This window comes from Bidens hawaiensis, unplaced genomic scaffold (assembly GCF_021521415.1).
Source record: "Bidens hawaiensis isolate Kalapana, Puna unplaced genomic scaffold, B.hawaiensis_p1.1 tig00027229_1, whole genome shotgun sequence".
NCBI classification, from domain to species: Eukaryota; Viridiplantae; Streptophyta; class Magnoliopsida; order Asterales; family Asteraceae; genus Bidens; species Bidens hawaiensis.
The window spans coordinates 305,665-322,735 of record NW_027494395.1 but is presented as its reverse complement, the minus strand read 5'-3'; the positions used below and the strand labels follow the sequence as shown (position 1 = coordinate 322,735).

Below are 17,071 nucleotides of genomic sequence, written 5' to 3'. Positions count from 1 at the left end.
GAATAAACATAAACATATATAATTATATAATATGTTATATACACTAAATAGTTAACCTTATATTTATAACCTTAAATAGTTTAAGGTATTATGTTGATGACATCATTTTTCTTGGTAAATGGTCAATCACAAACTTCCGTCACATCACTCATATTTTGAGATGGTTTTTTTATGGTGTTTCACTTAAAAGAATCAACTACAACAAAAGCACCTTAGGCTGAGGGGTGTGGGAGGCTCTAATGGGGGCTTTAGTGGGGGCTCCAGCCAATAATATTATGACGTGTGGCAGAGAGAGAAACTGGATAAGGGGGTTGTTGGAGCCCCGGTTGGAGCCCTGACCCCTGGTGTGGAGGGGCTCCAACAGGGGCTCCAGCGAAAAATTTTTTTTTTATTTTTTTATAAATATATTCAAACAACGTATTATTAAAAAAACTTATAAATTATTAAAAAAACACACATTAATAAAAAAAAACACATTAATATCTAAAATTCAAATTACAAAAAAAAACATAATAAAAATTAAACAAACAATAATACTTAATAATAACACTAATCTAATACAAGATTATCGGGTCGCCTCGCCCACAAATGTTCAACCAACTCATGTCGAAGATCCCCGTGTATCTCACGGCTCTTGATATTTGCTATGTTATGAAGTCTTTGTTGATCACTGATTGTGGACGGTTGTGGCGAAATGTCACCTTGGTAGTTTTGGCAGATAGCTTTGCCCTCGTCTTCTAACGTCATGTTGTGTAGGATCAGACACGTGTAGACGACGTCCGTTATCCTCTCCCGAGTCCAATAACGTATCGGGTTCGCTAGTACATAATATTGTTTTTTCAAAGCTCCAAAAGCACTTTCAATATCTTTTCTAGCAGACTCTTGCTTCCTCGTAAAATACTTCCGTTTGTCGGCGATTGGTTCTGTAAAAGCTTGAACTAACAAAGCCCATTCGTTGTAAATACCATCGACCAGATAGTACCCGTACTTGAAGAGTTCTCCATTTGCAACAAAAGATTGAGGTGGTTCAACCCCGTCGATAAGGTCGTTGATCAAATGTGACTGATCGATAACATTAAGGTCGTTATTTGACCCAGCAACACCAAAAAAAAGCATGCCAAAACCAAAGATCCTGTGACACCGCCGCCTCAAGTATAAGGGTCGGCCCTTCATGATCACCACGGTGGAACTGACCTCGCCAGGCCGTTGGACACATAGCCCATCCAACATGCGTACAATCGATGCTACCTAGCATCCCAGGAAAACCATGTTTTTCTGCGTGCACCTCATATATGCGTTGGATGTCATACATTGTAGGTTTACGCAGATATCTCCGAGCGTAAATTGATATGACTCCTACGTATATAAAATAATCTATAAACATATAATATATATTACAAAATGTAATAAATATTTAATAAAAACTAAAATTAATGTTTTTTACCTTGGCAGAAAAAATGAAGGGATTCACGTGCAACCCTTTTCGACATCTGTAAATACTCATCCAAAGCGTCCGACGAGATGCCGTACGCTAATTGACGGATAGCAGCCGTGCATTTTTGAAGAGGGGTAAAACCGGGGAGACCCCTAGCATCCTCCCTTTGTTGAAAAAAGGGATACCGTGCCTCTAAATCACTTGCTATACGCATGAACAATTGTCTGCTCATTCGGAAACGAGTTCGAAAATCCGACTCCTCGTATACCGGTTGAGGGCTAAAATAATGCCTAATCAAAGTATCGTTAGCACCCGATCGATCACGATCACGAGGTGGTGCTCTAACCCTCGGGACTCAAGGTTGATGGGCTTGATTTTGCAAGAGATCGACCACGGTTGCGGTCAAAACTCCCCCTACATGAAGAAGCAAATCATCCTCTTCGGATGAGTCGGAATCAGACGAGTACCACGACATTTTTTTTAAAAAAAGTTGAGAAGATGAATTGATTTTGGGTGAAGGTTTGAAGTTGTGGTATAAAAATGGGATGAAATGGGGCATTATATAGGGAAAAAACGTTTTTATTTTTTAATTAAATAAGAGCCAACGGCTCTTTGAAACACTACCAACGGCTCTTTGTCCCTTCCCAAGGCTACTTTACGCTCTCCTCTGCCGCTAACCCCATCACGCCTGCTTTGTTTTTCGTGCTCGCGCCCCGCTAGCGCCCCCGCTAGCACCTGGTGGTGTGGTGGTCGCGCCTGGGGGCGCGAGCGGAGGGGCTCTAGCGCCCCCGTTGAAGCCCCACACCCCTCAGCCTTATGATGTGAATATGGTTAGCGCCCATTCTATGTTCATAACGCCAGGTTTAATAATAAGTATGTTATAGTTTGTACTCTCTCTGTCCCATTATAAGTGTTCATATATTTTTTTTTATTTGTCTCATTACAAGTGTTAACTTTCAAAATTTATTAGTCAATTTTCAAATTTACCCTTAAACACACACAACTAACATTAATAAACAATATTGATTGACCCACTTTTCAAGGGCATTATTATCATTTGGTAAGAAAAAAAAATAATCATTTAATCCACCTTAAATTTTATATTTTTTCAAACATAAACACTTGTAATAGAAAGAAAAGAATGTCATTAAAATCCTTCCGTCTAAAGATAAATTGTTACCAAAGAAATGGATTTTATAAGTTTAAAACCTCTCTTTTTAACTAACTTTATATATGTTTCGTAAATCTAATATTTTATATTATAGATAGATCATAGATTTGATGATACTTGAGTCACCAACTTTATGTTATACAACTCACCTAATTACATTCAATTCCTTTTTAAAATATTATAATTTTCATTCCAAATCCGTATTCTTCCCAACGCAGCATAAAATAGTAATAAGAATAATAATAATATTCGTACACTCGTCTCATCGCACGTGATACTACTTCTAGTTCCTTCTTACGCTACAATGAGTAAGCCGGAACATAATCCCGCCGCCGCCGTTGGTATCGATGATGAAATTGTGGAATATTCGGATGACTTTAAATGCTGCGTCTGCTTGTAAGTATCCATTTATAATAATTATTATTATTATTATTAACATTGATTAGATTTGATCTGTTTATTCTGATCGTGTTTTAATTGAAACATGTTGTTATTTGATTTGGGTTTTTTGGAATTGAATTATTTTTGGGTTTTGATTGTTTTAGTTTAATTTCATTTGAATCAACTTGTTTACATGCATCACAACTCTCAATTTGTTGAATTTAACTTATTATTATTATTATTATTATTTGTTATTATTGTTGTTGTTGTTGTTGTTGGACGTGATTCGGGTGTCGGGTTATGGAATTGGGTCGATTAATTAAATCAAGTTATGGATAAAGTAAATGGGTTGTGTTTAATTTTTATGATAGCTAGATAAATGAGTACGTTTCTAATTGTACTGAGTCACGGTCTATATAACGTAATCAAAGTTGTGAACTTGTGATTATGGTTATGAGTTTGTAATCATTCTGAGAGTTTTATTTTTCTGGTTAATAAGGTTGAGAGTTATTCAATTCAACTTGTTTGATTGTCGATTGGGACTTGAATTACATCTTTCAAAAGATTTCGCCATGTAAATTAATATCATATCAACTTCACTTCTCTAGGATTGCATTTTCGAAACAATTTAAAAAAAAAACAGAATTTGCTCCTAGAATTGCGCCTTTCCCATTTAGAAGCGCTAAATCATCGCCTCGCCTAAAAATAGCGCAGTTGGCGATCGCTTTGAACAACTATGTAGCATAGTAGGGATTACAGAAGGTGAAAATTGTTAAAGTTGAGTAGAGTTTTACTTTTATCAGAAGATTTTATGTTGTTTTTTATATGTGTTTATCTATGTGATCTTAGACCATGCGTAGTGGGGCGCTTTCCCCACCCAAAAAGCCCCCATGGCGCCGGGAACACCGCCCCCACAAAGCGCCAGATGGGGGGAAGAAGGTGTTTGTTGATTGGTTGGCTGGTTGGTTTTATTTGTTTTTTTTTAATATAAGAATAATAATAAAATAATAATAATAAGGTTATGATTTGAAGGGGCTCCATCCACTACATCCCTTTTAGCCAAAACGCCTTCGTAGGGGCTCCATCCACCACACACGGTCTTAGGGGTTGGCCAATAAGGTTTGAATATATATAGATAGATTGGGACACACGTGTGTAATATGCACCCGTGTTTATGTAAGAACTTTTATGTGGTTCTCGCAGTTCTTTACTTCAAATTGGTATTGTATCTAAAGTCTTTCTCTCTTACACACGTATATGTATATATTATGTATATGTATGTATGGGTGTATATATGGGTAGGTTCAATTCAGAACTGCAAAGTAATTGAGAACCGTTCGATAAAAATTAAGAACTGTTTTATTGCTGTCGGGCCTGCTTGATGAAGATTTTTTAGGTTGCCATTGTTGTAATAAAGGTAAAAACACCTAGAAGTCTAGAACTTGATTCACTGGTGGTTACACTATATGTATACATATAATATAGTATATTCACCGGTGAATACACTATAGTTGTATGATAATGTGTTCGTTGACGGCTGAATACAACATGCTTTTACTGTTTACATATATACGAAAATGCCGTCCGTTCATGTAGTGTATTCATCGTTGTTTGTATACACTGGTGAATGTAGTATATGTTTGTTACAGATAGTATTTTCACTCGCACGGAACACAACATGTTTTTATGTTAACTACAGAGGTGTCAACAGATATTGATAAAAGTGGTTCTATTTTCTTAAAATGGTTCTCAAATACTTAAGGTTTTCATTTGTACCCGCCACTATACATGTATTAGCTATGTGATATTTAAGAGGTGGCAAGGAAGGCCAAATTATGCTATTATATAACTTAGCTTTGAATCTCTATATGTGAATAATATTTTTGTTCTGCAATCTGCAGGGATCTCATCTACAAGCCAGTTGTACTAGGTAAGAAGGGAATGCAAACTTCACAAGTTAAACGTTACTTGTATACTGATATTTAAGTTATCATCTCTTTGTGTGCAGCTTGTGGCCATATATCATGTTTTTGGTGTGTCTTCGAAGCTATGGACATTTGGCAGGAATCTCGCTGCCCTGTTTGTCGGCACTCGTACTATCATTTTCCTAGTATATGTTGGCTTCTTCACTCTGTCTTGCTGAAGCTGTACCCGACAGCTTATAAAATAAGGGAAATTCAAGTAACAAGTATGATAAATTTTTAATGCATAATTAGATAATTTTGTAAACTTTATAATATTATCACTTTCCTGTGACAGAGGTGGAAAAGACACATGGAACATCGTCACCGCAGTTTGAAAATTATTTGGCGGCGTCACAGTGTCATACCATGGAACCTGTTCATTCTGAAAATAATGGCACTAAAGATGTGGATGTAGCAGGAACCTGTACATCTGGAAGTGATCATGTTGAAAGATGTAACAAGCAGATTTCGATCAATGATTTACTCTGTTCAATATGTAAAGAACTTCTATGTCGACCTGTGGTGCTTAATTGTGGTCATGGTAAGGTTCAAATAGTTGGGTCGATTTGGGTCATGTTTTACGGGTCAAATGGGCCAGATGTAAAAACTTAGTTTCAGAATGAAACGGGTCAACTGGGTTGAAAGCTGTCCAACATGTTATTTGAATGTAATCAACCTCATTAATTTATTCATTCAAGAAAGTTACATAGTTTAATGGTTTGATTTAGTTGGTTATCTTTTAACCCGAATGGGCCACGGTCAAATGTAAAACCTTACATTTAAATGAAATGGGTCAAGCAGGTTGTATAAGTATTTAATACATTAAGTATATGTAAACTGAAAAAAATGGACAATGAAGTTATAAAACAGGTCAACCCAAACCGTATTAACAAATAACCGTTTTGACCCAAGTTTAAAGAAATGACAAAATGATGCTTTTTTCTCTTGCAGTATTTTGTGAAGCATGTATTGCCGTTTCAAACGAGTCATGTCGATGCCCAGTGTGTCAAAGCATGCATCCAAACGGGTTTCCAAAAGTTTGTTTGGTTCTAGAAGGCCTCTTGAAGCAACATTTTTCTGAAGAATACACTGCAAGAATAGACAAATTCAGAACTTGTGAGCCAGGAAATTCATCAACAGGTATCGCCATTTTTTTTCATTAATAATCTATGCTAATGCTATGAGGTTTATTTAATGTGAGCTGCAATATTGTGTGACTGCAATTTATTAAAAAGATATTTCATTGCTCATAGTTCACAAGTATAATTAATTTAATAGGTCACTTTGGGCTAAGTTATTAGCTAAAAAGCAAACAGGTTAGATGAGTCAAACGGGTTAAACTGTTCACAAGTTGCCAAAATTGTATTGTTGATGCATAGAGCCTTCTAAGTCACTATGATGACAAATGTGATCCTTGTATGCCTCGTTGAATTCTAGCGGTTACTGTTTTTTACAATTTTTAAATCGTTGTATCATATTATTGTTTTATATGATCTAAAAATCTTACTAATTTTGTTTTAGCGGATTCAACGTCATTTTCACAAGGTTCTAAATGTTCATCTGTACCTATGGATGAACACTTGTGCAGTTCAGGCCACAAGGTTCACTTTGGAGTTGGTTGTGACTGCTGTGGGGTAATCTTTTCTCTTTTGCTAAACTTAAATTTATAGGTTGCATATTTATAGTGACTAACATTATTAAATTAATAGTGAATAACATTATTTACGAGGCCGTAGCATTTGAAAACACTTGTAACGGAGCCGTCTGAAATTTATTCAAGTACTTAATTTTTCAGTAACAGTTTGACTAAATCCAGAGTTGGACTTTAAAGGTTACTTTTTAATTAATAATAATAATAATAATAATAATGGTTATGTAAAACAGATGTATCCGCTCATGGGCAACCGGTACAAATGCAACGACTGCACAGAGGAAGTCGGCTTCGACTTATGTGAAAATTGCCACAACAGTTCATCCACTCTTCCCGGAAGATTTAACCAACAGCACAAACCAGATCATAAGTTTGAGGTTATAGAACCTAATCCTATAATAATCCTGTCTGGTGATTTTCCCGAAGATTATGATCCGGATCACCTCGAAAACCAAACTGATGATTCCACAGCTCCCGACTTGTCTCTCGACACTCAGCAAGACCCGGAAGGTGATGTGGCGGGTCCTGAACATTCTGAAAACCAAACCGATGATATCACATCTGTTGAGTTGTGCCTCCACGCTCAGCAAGATTCGGAAGGTGACGTGGCAGGCCACGGTCATGCTAATGATGCATCGGGTGGTAATGACGGCCTTGGACCGACATTGTAACATTGTTTCGAGCTGATCTGGAATCTTGAAATGTTCATGCATTTGTTTACTACAATTCGTTGAATATTTAGAACCGGAGGATTGGTCGTTTTGTTTACATGAGATGAGTTTGTGCTCTAAAGACAGTATTGTATGAATGCGGGTTTTTGATGGTTTTGGGTGTTTTTATTTAAAGACAAATGTTCACTCGTGTGTATTTGTTTATGTTGGACTTGAACTCACAACCTGTTGGTTCATTCATTCTTTGAAGTGTATCCTTGGCTACAAAGAGTTCTAAGAATCAACTTACTAGAACAAAAGGTTATTATATCTATTTTGTGAGGATAGTTACCAGAAGTGGGAAAAGTTCTAGGAACATATATTGTTAAGAAATTTTTCACTTATTTTGGACACATACTAAGCTAAGATAAATGAGATATCGATGCTCTAACTTGTTAAAGCTTGTAAACCGTGAAGATAGAGTTTGTCCCATATTGATAGAAAGATAAATCTTGAGTGGATTATAAGTGGGAGCTTCTATGAAAATGTGTTCTTGTATAACAAATTAACAACACACCCAATCAAATTACAAAATTACTCATCATCAACCTGTATTTAATATTTTGCCCATCGTCTTCGTCCCATCCTTTTCCATATCTAATCCAACTCCGCACATGTCATGATAACATTCCAACGAATCTTTTTTTTTCTTCCGTTTTTCATTTATATTGTTTTACTCTGGCTAATCTTCGTTGCTACTATTCTTTAAAACTTTAACAAACAATCTATCTATACAGGTTCATGGAACTGTGCTACATAACCATCTTGTGTATCACATTCCTACACTCTATACAAATAAATTTTACACATATTACATTTCTCAACATATTATCAATACCAATATGAACACCCCTCTTAAATTATTATATTGCATAACAATTATTTCAAAACCAATCGCATGCTAAGAACTCTAACAATCAAACGATACAGTCACACGTAATGTTTTAAATGTGATACACAAGACGTCTACTACGTAATCGCCTTGCTCTCTTTTCCACTACTTAAATTATCTTTCCATGTTAGGTTATGTGTAGTGGAGGGGCTATAATTGGGGGCGAATTATGACACGTGACGCCCAGTCAGCATGGAATGAAAATTTGTTTTTGGGGTGTAATGGTGTAGGGGCTACAAGTTGGGCCCACAGTGTGTTTTTTTATTATTTTCTTTTTATAATTAAACTAATTAAATAAAAACCAATTTATTTAAATAATCAAATAAAAATGCATTAAAATTAAAAAGAAATAAAGAAAACATAACTAAAAAAATACATAATTAAAAATATTAAAAAACATAACTAAAGAAAAAAAATAAAAAAAAAACATAACTAAAAAAAACTAATATCCGTAATATTCGCACATTTTTTCACGTCGGCGTTGAAACAATAATGCGGCATCCTCGTGAAACCCCTCCGCTTTGAGGGATTCGTAGTCGTCTTTCATTTGTTTTAATTCGAACGTCTGGTTCAGCTTTTCTTGTTGTTTGTTGGATGCTCGAAGGTCGGCTCCAATTACGGTGGCATTTGTTTCCAAACGACCAACCAACTCGTTTATTTCAACGGGCTCCGTATTGAATCGTGTTGACGACAAACCTTCCCCCTTATTTTCCTCGATCTCCCGCGTGGTCGAGGCAACTCCTCTACCTCATCTTCGTCGGGTATATTCAAATCATCGGCTAAATTAACCGTGTCGTCCAGGAAGAAGCTACGAGCATCGGAGGGTGTGTTTGGTGTGCTCGGATTTGTCGACGACGATATCTTCGATCGTTTTGATTGCCGGGATGAGCCGGCTCGTTGGGCGACGGGAACGGCTGGTGTCCCGGCCTATTTCGCGCAAACGCGTAGTTTTTTCCAACAATTCAAATACTTGAACGGTTTCTGGGGCCGCTCAAAAGTTTGGCCCTGAGCTCGAAAGTCGCTCAAGGCTTGAGTTATAATGTCGCTGTCGTTATGCCCGCTACGCCAGCCGGGCCCCTGCAACCGATTAAATATGCCGGCAAATTTTTGACAATCGGCGTTAAGCCCCTTCCAGTGGGCTTGAACCGCTTCTTTTCCCCGGTAGTCTTCGAGTTTTTTGGTTATATCGAGCCAAGCTTCAAATACTTTCTTCCAAAACACCCCGGTGGCTTGAAAGTTAGCTACAAATTAAAATTATTTGTCACAATTAGTATACATTTTAATAAACACTAAATACATTTTTAATAAATACTTAATATTAAAAAACTTACCGACGTCGGGATCCTCCGAAATGACGATCCAAGCCCTTGCAAGGGCCACCTCCTCCTCGCTCCAATGCTTGTATGGATCACGTTGCGCCATCGACTCCCCCGGTTGTTTTTTTTTGTGTTTACGGGTCGGCTTTTTGCTTGAACCGGATGCCCGTGACGTTTGCGTATCCGGTACCGTCACCGGCTCCGACTCCAGTGGTGTAGAACCGAACGCCGGCAATGTGTTTTGGGGGCTGAGAAAGTTGGCGTACATGTTTAGGTTCGGGTCGGAAAATTGATACGGATAGCTCGGTTGGTTCAGGTTCCTCGGGTTCCATTGTAAGTTCGGTTGGCTCGATGCGAACCATACGTTTGACCAAAACCAGGGAATTGGTAGTTCGGTTGGCTCGATTGCGAACCATACGCTTGACCGAAACCAGGGAGTTGGTAGTTCTGTTGGTTCGGGTTGTTTCTAGGATTCATTTTGTTTATTTTTTGTAAGAAATTGGGTATGATTCATTGATTTGTGTATAAAATGGATATAAAATGGAGAAGAATGGTGTATGTTTATATATATATATATATTGTTTAATTTTTTTTTAAAGTTGACCGTTTGACAACGGTCATTTTATTAAAATATTATTATTTATTCTTCAACGGGCGACAATATTACCCCGCCCACGCCCCTTTTCGCCCAATTATCACCGGGGGGCGGTGTTCCACCAATTTATCGCCCCTTTTCGCCCCATACCGCCCACTACACTCGGCCTTATATAAACAATACGCTTCCATATTTACATAAAATAAAAAATAAATCTCATAACTCCACAATTCCAAATAAACCATCAAAAAACAGTAAAAAACAATAATGTTATATGTCTAGTACCAGAAGTACAACACATGACACAACACAACACAACACAACACAACACAACACATCACTGTCTGCCTCTTAACCCTTAAACATTAACCCACAAATGTTTCATCATCATCATCACTCCATTCCGTTAGACGACTACTCACGGCCGTTAACCACCGCCACTGCCACCAATCTGGTCGGAGACCCATGTCTGGTGCTCACCACAGATCCCAAGCCACGCCTCCGGTGGACGGCTGAGCTGCACGAGAGATTTGTTGACGCCGTCACTCAGCTCGGTGGCGCCGATAGTTAGTGTTCATTTTCATTTCCACTCACATTGTTAATTGTTTTATGGTTAGGGTTTTGTTGGGGGTAATTTAGGGTTTCACATTGTTATGGGTTTAAACTCTAAATTGGTAGCTAATTTGTGGTGGGTTTATGCTGGAAAATGGTGGGGTTGACTATTATAGTCAAATTGTTGACTTAAGTGTTGTAAAGTTGACTTCTTGAGTATAAAGATTTGTTTCTTTGGTAGCTAATTATGGAACATAATTTGTAGAACTCGCTAGGGCTAGTTGGTTGTTGTAATTTTTTAAAATTTTATACATTAATGAGATTGGATTAATATGTATAAAATACATTTTCAAATACTTTAGTTTTTGACTGATTTTTGAACGATTTGGACCGATTACTGATTATAGGGCCTGATTGGTTCTGTTACACGGCTCGGTGGTGCTGAATGTTTTTTCATTCGCAATGTTGTTTTATGATTAGGGTTTTAACATTGTTATGGTTTTAAACTCTAAATTGGGAGCTAATTTGTGGTGGTTTATGTTGGGAAATGGTGGGTTGACTATTAAAGTCAAATCGTTGACTAAAGTGTTATAAAGTTGACTTGGGTAGAAAGATAAATGTTATTAAAGAATTTTTCAAGTAGAGTTTGTTTGATATGGATCATGATTTGAGTTGAAAACTTGAAATTAGTCAGTTATGTAGAACTTGCTAGGCGCTAGTCGGTTGTTGTAATTTTATATGTAATTTTTTTAAAAAAATTATATATATGCGTATGACGTTTTTCGAATTTATATATAATTTTTCAAACTTATTAATAGGATTGGATTAATAAGTATAATTTTTCAAACTTGTTAATTGATTTGGACCGGCTTTGACTGACTACTGATTATTGGATCCAATTAGGTGAAATCGAAACGGCCACTCGCTGATTACCAATTAATCAGCAACGAATACTGATTTTTGCAACACTGATTACAGTTTGTTAATTAAGTTATGGTGGTTGACGTTTGAGTATCATCTTTTCAAAAAGTTGTGGATCTTTTAGAATTGTGAATTAATAATATTATTGGATAATTTCTTAACATAATTTTTGTCTATATGATATATAATGGTTACAGAAGCAATTGGGGATTTGTTTCCATAGTTAGGGTTTTGCTTGAGAATTAGCAAGTTAACTTAAGAGTGATAAATGTTATTAAAGAATTTTAATCACAGTTTGTTGGATATGTAACATAATTTGTGTTGAAATTAGTTTATTAAAGTTTGTTAATTAGGTTATGGCAGTTGGCATTTGAGTATCACAAATAATACACTCATTCTTTTGGTTATTTAGCATGCTAGAATGGTGGGCTTTAATTTTGTTATACTATTTTATAGTGATTTAGTTTTTTAGCTATTTAGAATTGTGAATACTATGTTTATTTTGCATCTTATGTTCTTCGTTAAGTTGAATCTTTTAGTTATTTGTCATGCTAGAATTGTGGATTTTAATTTTGTTAAAACCCGCATGGATAGGCGTTAATTTGTTGCTAGCTAGAGTCGCCTTTTATCATATTATGCACCTCTTTGACTTACTTTCTTGGATAATTTGTTAAAAATTTTAGTTTAATTTCATGTATAATGGTTGCAGAAGCAACGCCAAAAATGATAATGAGAACAATGGGGGTAAAAGGGCTCACTCTCTATCACCTCAAGTCGCATCTGCAGGTTTGTTGTTTATTATCTACTAAAAACGGTAAATTCAACTCTCATTATGCGTGATGGTAAAATAAAAGAATCGGTAAACACTAATTTATAGAAGACTGTTTTTATAATTGATAAAAAATTGTTGGTGTTTTAGTTTACATACATTTTAACAATGGCATTTTAATACAACTAATTATTCATCATCATCAATTTCATCATCGTACTCAGTATATCCCACCAATAGCAAAGCTATGGTAGGGTCTGAGGAGGGTAAGATGTAGACAGCCTTACCTCTACCCCATGGGGATAGAGAGGCTGCTTCCGGTGAGACCCCCGGCTCGATAGTAGTTTTGCATCAAGCCTTGGACATATCACATAAGGCACATAGCACTCAATCATCGGGACGCCGGCTGATTGGTGCATGTACCCTTGTCTTTCGGCTATCAACGCCACCACATGATGCCTGATTAACCTTCCATCACTTTTAACGTTATTTTCACAAAATTAGTAAAATAACGTCAAAATTAGTGCAATTTTACTTTTGCCCACCCGAGGGTTCACACATATATACATTATATGCGCGCACCGCAAGCAGGGCACAATACAACTAATTATTAGACATGTTTTATACATCTGATTTTCGGTTATGATCATTTAATATCGCATAACCAGTTCCAAAACGCACATCCAAACACCCTTACTTTTGAGATGTTCTTTATTTTAGATCTTTTTTTGTGAGTTTTCTAGATTTAATTTACGCCGCACGTGTATTTGCAGAAATTCCGAATGGGGAAACAATCATGCAAAGAGTTTTCAGAGAACTCTAAAGAAGGTACTGACTTCTTATCATAGTAAATTAACAATACCAATTATGGTCTTTGATATTAGATGAAAGACGTGTCACGTGTGACGGAAAATCATAAAAATTCGAGAAATAAATTGGGGAATATGATTTAGACAATAAATTTGAAAATCAAGCATTAAATTTATTATTTTCACTTCATGTTAAACAAAATCTGATTATATGATATTTTATTAGGATTTCTAATTATTATATAAATTGTAACTGATTGTGCCTACGGTTTGATCTACAGTGTCTTGCATCGCTGAGAGCCAAGAAATGACTTCATCGACGTCATCTTCTGCAAGAATGATGCCACAAGACTTAAACGAGTAAGTTCCATTTCTTAAATTTTTATCATAGTTACCAAATTCGCTCAGGGACGCTCGATCCCCGTATTGGAGCGTGATGTACCCAATCGAAATTCGCTACGTTCCAAATCACTCCAGTACGCCGTTCCAATCGAACAAATTCGGTGTTCCAAATCTGATTACAAATCGTTCCGATCGATGTTGGTTTTGCGAATTAGGTCGAGCAATTCGATTAAGTGGTACGTTGCGTTCAAATTTAGGCTAAATGAAATGAAATAGAAGGGAGGTCATTTGGTAATTTTCTATTTTGAGTTGGTTAAACTGAACCGGACTCTATAGTACACCGTGTTGGCTCGTACCAAAATGAACCTACCCCTCTTCATACCGAATTCAGTCAAAATTTGGGTATTTATTTGGTACGGGTTGGGTTGGCCCGTAAACTATAATTTTGTGTAAATCATCTTAGGAGGTTTAGTATGCTGAAAGTATACTTTGGTGACTTTGACTCGTTTGACACTTTGATCTGTTCTACTCATTTGACCCGTTTAAGATTAAACATATATAGAAGCATACCATTTGTTACATGCTTTTTTTTTGGGTGTTTGGAACAGTGGATTTGAGGTTACAGAAGCTTTGAGAGTGCAGATGGAAGTCCAAAGAAGACTACACGAACAGCTAGAGGTTAGTGGGTGTCTTTTGTAATTTTGGTTAAAAGAAAGGGTAATCAGGTAATTTTGGTTTACCCTTTGTTACAAGCAATTTACCAACCAGTTTAATTTACGGATGGTAATCGGCGGGTGCCACCTCTCAACCCAACCACTTCATTGGGATGAGTTTTGGTGATCCCAGTAACATACCCAATTATAAAGCCGTGTCTCATACACGTCGGGCATACGTTAGTGTGAGATATAACCCCCTTATGGTGTTGTGTGGTGAGAATACTTGTTGGATTAGGGGTGTAAACAAGTCGGCTTGTTTATTATTTATTGATCGATGTATATACATTTGTAATTTTTTTCCATATATTTTAACTATAATATGTATATATAACATGATATATATTATTTTGTTTTTTTTTTATCATAATCTTATATATAATAATTAATATCATAAAAATATGCATATTTAATATATTATTTAACATTTATATAAATAATAGGCTCATTTAGGCTCTGGAGCTCAATAAGTGAAGCCCGGTCTCAGGGTCGTTTATTAAACAAGCTTAGTTTTGGGCTCAAGCTTGTTAAGCTTGGCTCAATTCAAGCTTTCAGCGGGCCAATATCAAGTAGGTCACCTCACTAGTGGCTTGACTCGTTTAACCCCTACTAGGCCGAAACCTATGTTAAATTCATGTCAGAAATCAACTTGAAATATACAATATTCAACTATATTTCTAGCAATTTTATAATGTATATATGTGCCTTGCTTGCGGTGCGCGCATATAATGTATATATGTGTGAACCCTCGGATGGGCAAAAGTAAAATTGCACTAATTTTGACGTTATTTTACTAATCTCGTGAAAATAACGTTAAAAGTGATGGAAGGTTAATCAGGCATCATGTGGTGGCGTTGATAGCCGAAAGACAAGGGTACATGCACCAATCAGCCAGCGTCCCGATGATTGAGTGCTATGTGCCTTATGTCCAAGGCTTGATGCAAAACTAGTATAGAGCCGGGGGTCTCACCGGAAGCAGCCTCTCTATCCCCATGGGGTAGAGGTAAGGCTGTCTACATCTTACCCTCCTCAGACCCTACCATAGCTTTGCTATTGGTGGGATATACTGAGTACGATGATGATGATGATGATGATGATGATGATGATGATGATTTAATAATTTTATGTGAAGTTTCTAACAACTTCAACATATTGTTTATTATATTTTCAAAGTTATATAAAATATTAATATATTCAGTTTCTACATTGGTAAACAAGATCAGGTGATCTGGAAAACTTTTAAAAACGACACTCGCATGCCCGGTCCAATACCTGAAAATGTCTCAGGTTTCCAGTTTGCTAGTCTGGTTCTGATTATCTGATTATTTCAGGTTCAACAGCGTCTCCAGCTGAGGATCGAAGCGCAAGGAAAATATCTTCAATCGATATTGGAAAAAGCGTGTAAAGCATTAAACGATCAAGCAATCGCAACTGCTGGACTGGATGCAGCTAGGGAGGAACTATCTGATCTGGCAATCAAGGTAACCAACGACTGTCTGCCACCTCTCAACCCGACCACTTCACTCACTCAAGTTGATCATGGGCCCACGAATGACAACAGTTTAAGCTCTCAGGCTGCAGCCCTGAACAAGAGGCAACGGGCCATGCTTATGCAGCCGAGTGGAAAGCGGCTAATATAGGATAGGTTGTTGGGAACATGTTCTTGTTTGTCCGTTGACATTTTGTTGGATTTTCGGTAACTTTAGGGTAAAGTAGATGGATATTATTAAGTAGGGATTTTATTTATTTAACGTGTTTCCAGCGACGTTGTGTAGTCGATGTTACCCATGTGCACACACAAACCCGATCACCAGCCACCTCCATCTCCTCAACTCAACCGCCACTAACTAAACCAACAGCACCATCATCGTCACAGCTTTAAAAAATTATGCTTAACAAACACGCGTATTTAAATGAAATACCAAGTAGCTTATAGTCTAGCGGTATTAATGTGTGTAGCAATTGTGTTCCTTCTTAAGTGGTTAAGGGTTTAGACAATATGAGCTTTTAATATCATAATTTACCAAGTCAAATGGTAAGCCTTGTTTGCGGTGCGTGCATATGATGTATATGTGTTAACCCTCGGGTGGGCATAAGTGAAATTGCACTAATTTTGACGCTCTTTTACTAATATCGTGAAAATAACGTTAAGTGTGTAGGAATGTTAATCAGGCGTCATGTGGTAGTGTTGATAGCCAAAAGACAAGGGTACATGCACCAATCCGCCGGTGTTCCGATGGTTGAGTGTTATGTGCCTCATGTCCAAGGTTTGATGCAAAACTACTACTGAGCCGGGGGTCTCACTGGAAGCAGTCTCTCTATTCATGCGGGGTAGAGGTACTACATCCTACCCTCCTCAGAGCCTACCATAGTTTTGCTATTGGTGGGGTATAATGAATACGATGATAATGACAACCAAGTCAAATAGTTACACAGACCAAAGATATTTATTTCTTAATTATATAAAAATTCCTTAATAACATCAAGAGTGTACAAAGTGATGTTCTCACTTAAGTGTGAGGGTTTGGGTCCCACGGTGGACAAACTGTAAATTTAGAAGTAGTATTAATAGGTATGTGATTTCGTGGTTCTAGCATCTTAACAAGTACATAAAGCATTGCATATACGCTTTTGGCGGTGCAACCGTAAATGTTGTGAGCCTGTGAATCTGTGATGCCATATTTTCTCTTTATTCCAACTATATCTCAGAAATGACGATGTTGATAAGGATGTTTATCTAAGAAGTACGGCACGATAAAATGGTCATGTAACAAGAACTTACACCGATGATCAAACGACAACAGAAGATCCATCAGAATGTGATTCTACTAGACTCACTATTGTGTCACA

At 36.9% G+C, this 17,071-nt stretch overlaps 1 protein-coding gene and 1 pseudogene across 2 annotated transcripts; both read left to right on the top strand.

Moving 5' to 3' along the window:
- The first annotated feature begins 2,841 nt into the window (after positions 1-2,841).
- On the top strand, positions 2,842-7,290 carry LOC143574985 (E3 ubiquitin-protein ligase PRT1-like). Its single transcript, XM_077059468.1, has 7 exons — positions 2,842-3,002; positions 4,889-4,917; positions 4,996-5,175; positions 5,247-5,492; positions 5,903-6,091; positions 6,473-6,585; positions 6,836-7,290. Exons 1-7 carry the CDS (start codon positions 2,911-2,913, stop codon positions 7,271-7,273), a joined length of 1,287 nt encoding a protein of 428 aa, XP_076915583.1. The 5' UTR covers positions 2,842-2,910; the 3' UTR covers positions 7,274-7,290.
- Positions 7,291-10,469: 3,179 nt separating this feature from the next.
- On the top strand, positions 10,470-16,146 carry LOC143574984 (protein PHR1-LIKE 3-like; annotated as a pseudogene). Its single transcript, XR_013142687.1, has 6 exons — positions 10,470-10,681; positions 12,298-12,374; positions 13,131-13,185; positions 13,448-13,526; positions 14,117-14,186; positions 15,553-16,146. The product of XR_013142687.1 is annotated as a protein PHR1-LIKE 3-like (transcript).
- The last annotated feature ends 925 nt before the right edge of the window (positions 16,147-17,071 follow it).

What these genes read in the sequence shown, in the direction of transcription:
- LOC143574985 (XM_077059468.1), top strand. Translation starts at nt 2,911, where the DNA reads ATGAGTAAGCCGGAACATAATCCCGCCGCCGCCGTTGGTATCGATGAT. An exon ending in CTACAAGCCAGTTGTACTAG is followed by an intron (nt 4,918 to 4,995) that starts GTAAGAAGGGAA and finishes CTTTGTGTGCAG; the next exon opens with CTTGTGGCCATATATCATGT. An exon ending in GCCAGGAAATTCATCAACAG is followed by an intron (nt 6,092 to 6,472) that starts GTATCGCCATTT and finishes ATTTTGTTTTAG; the next exon opens with CGGATTCAACGTCATTTTCA.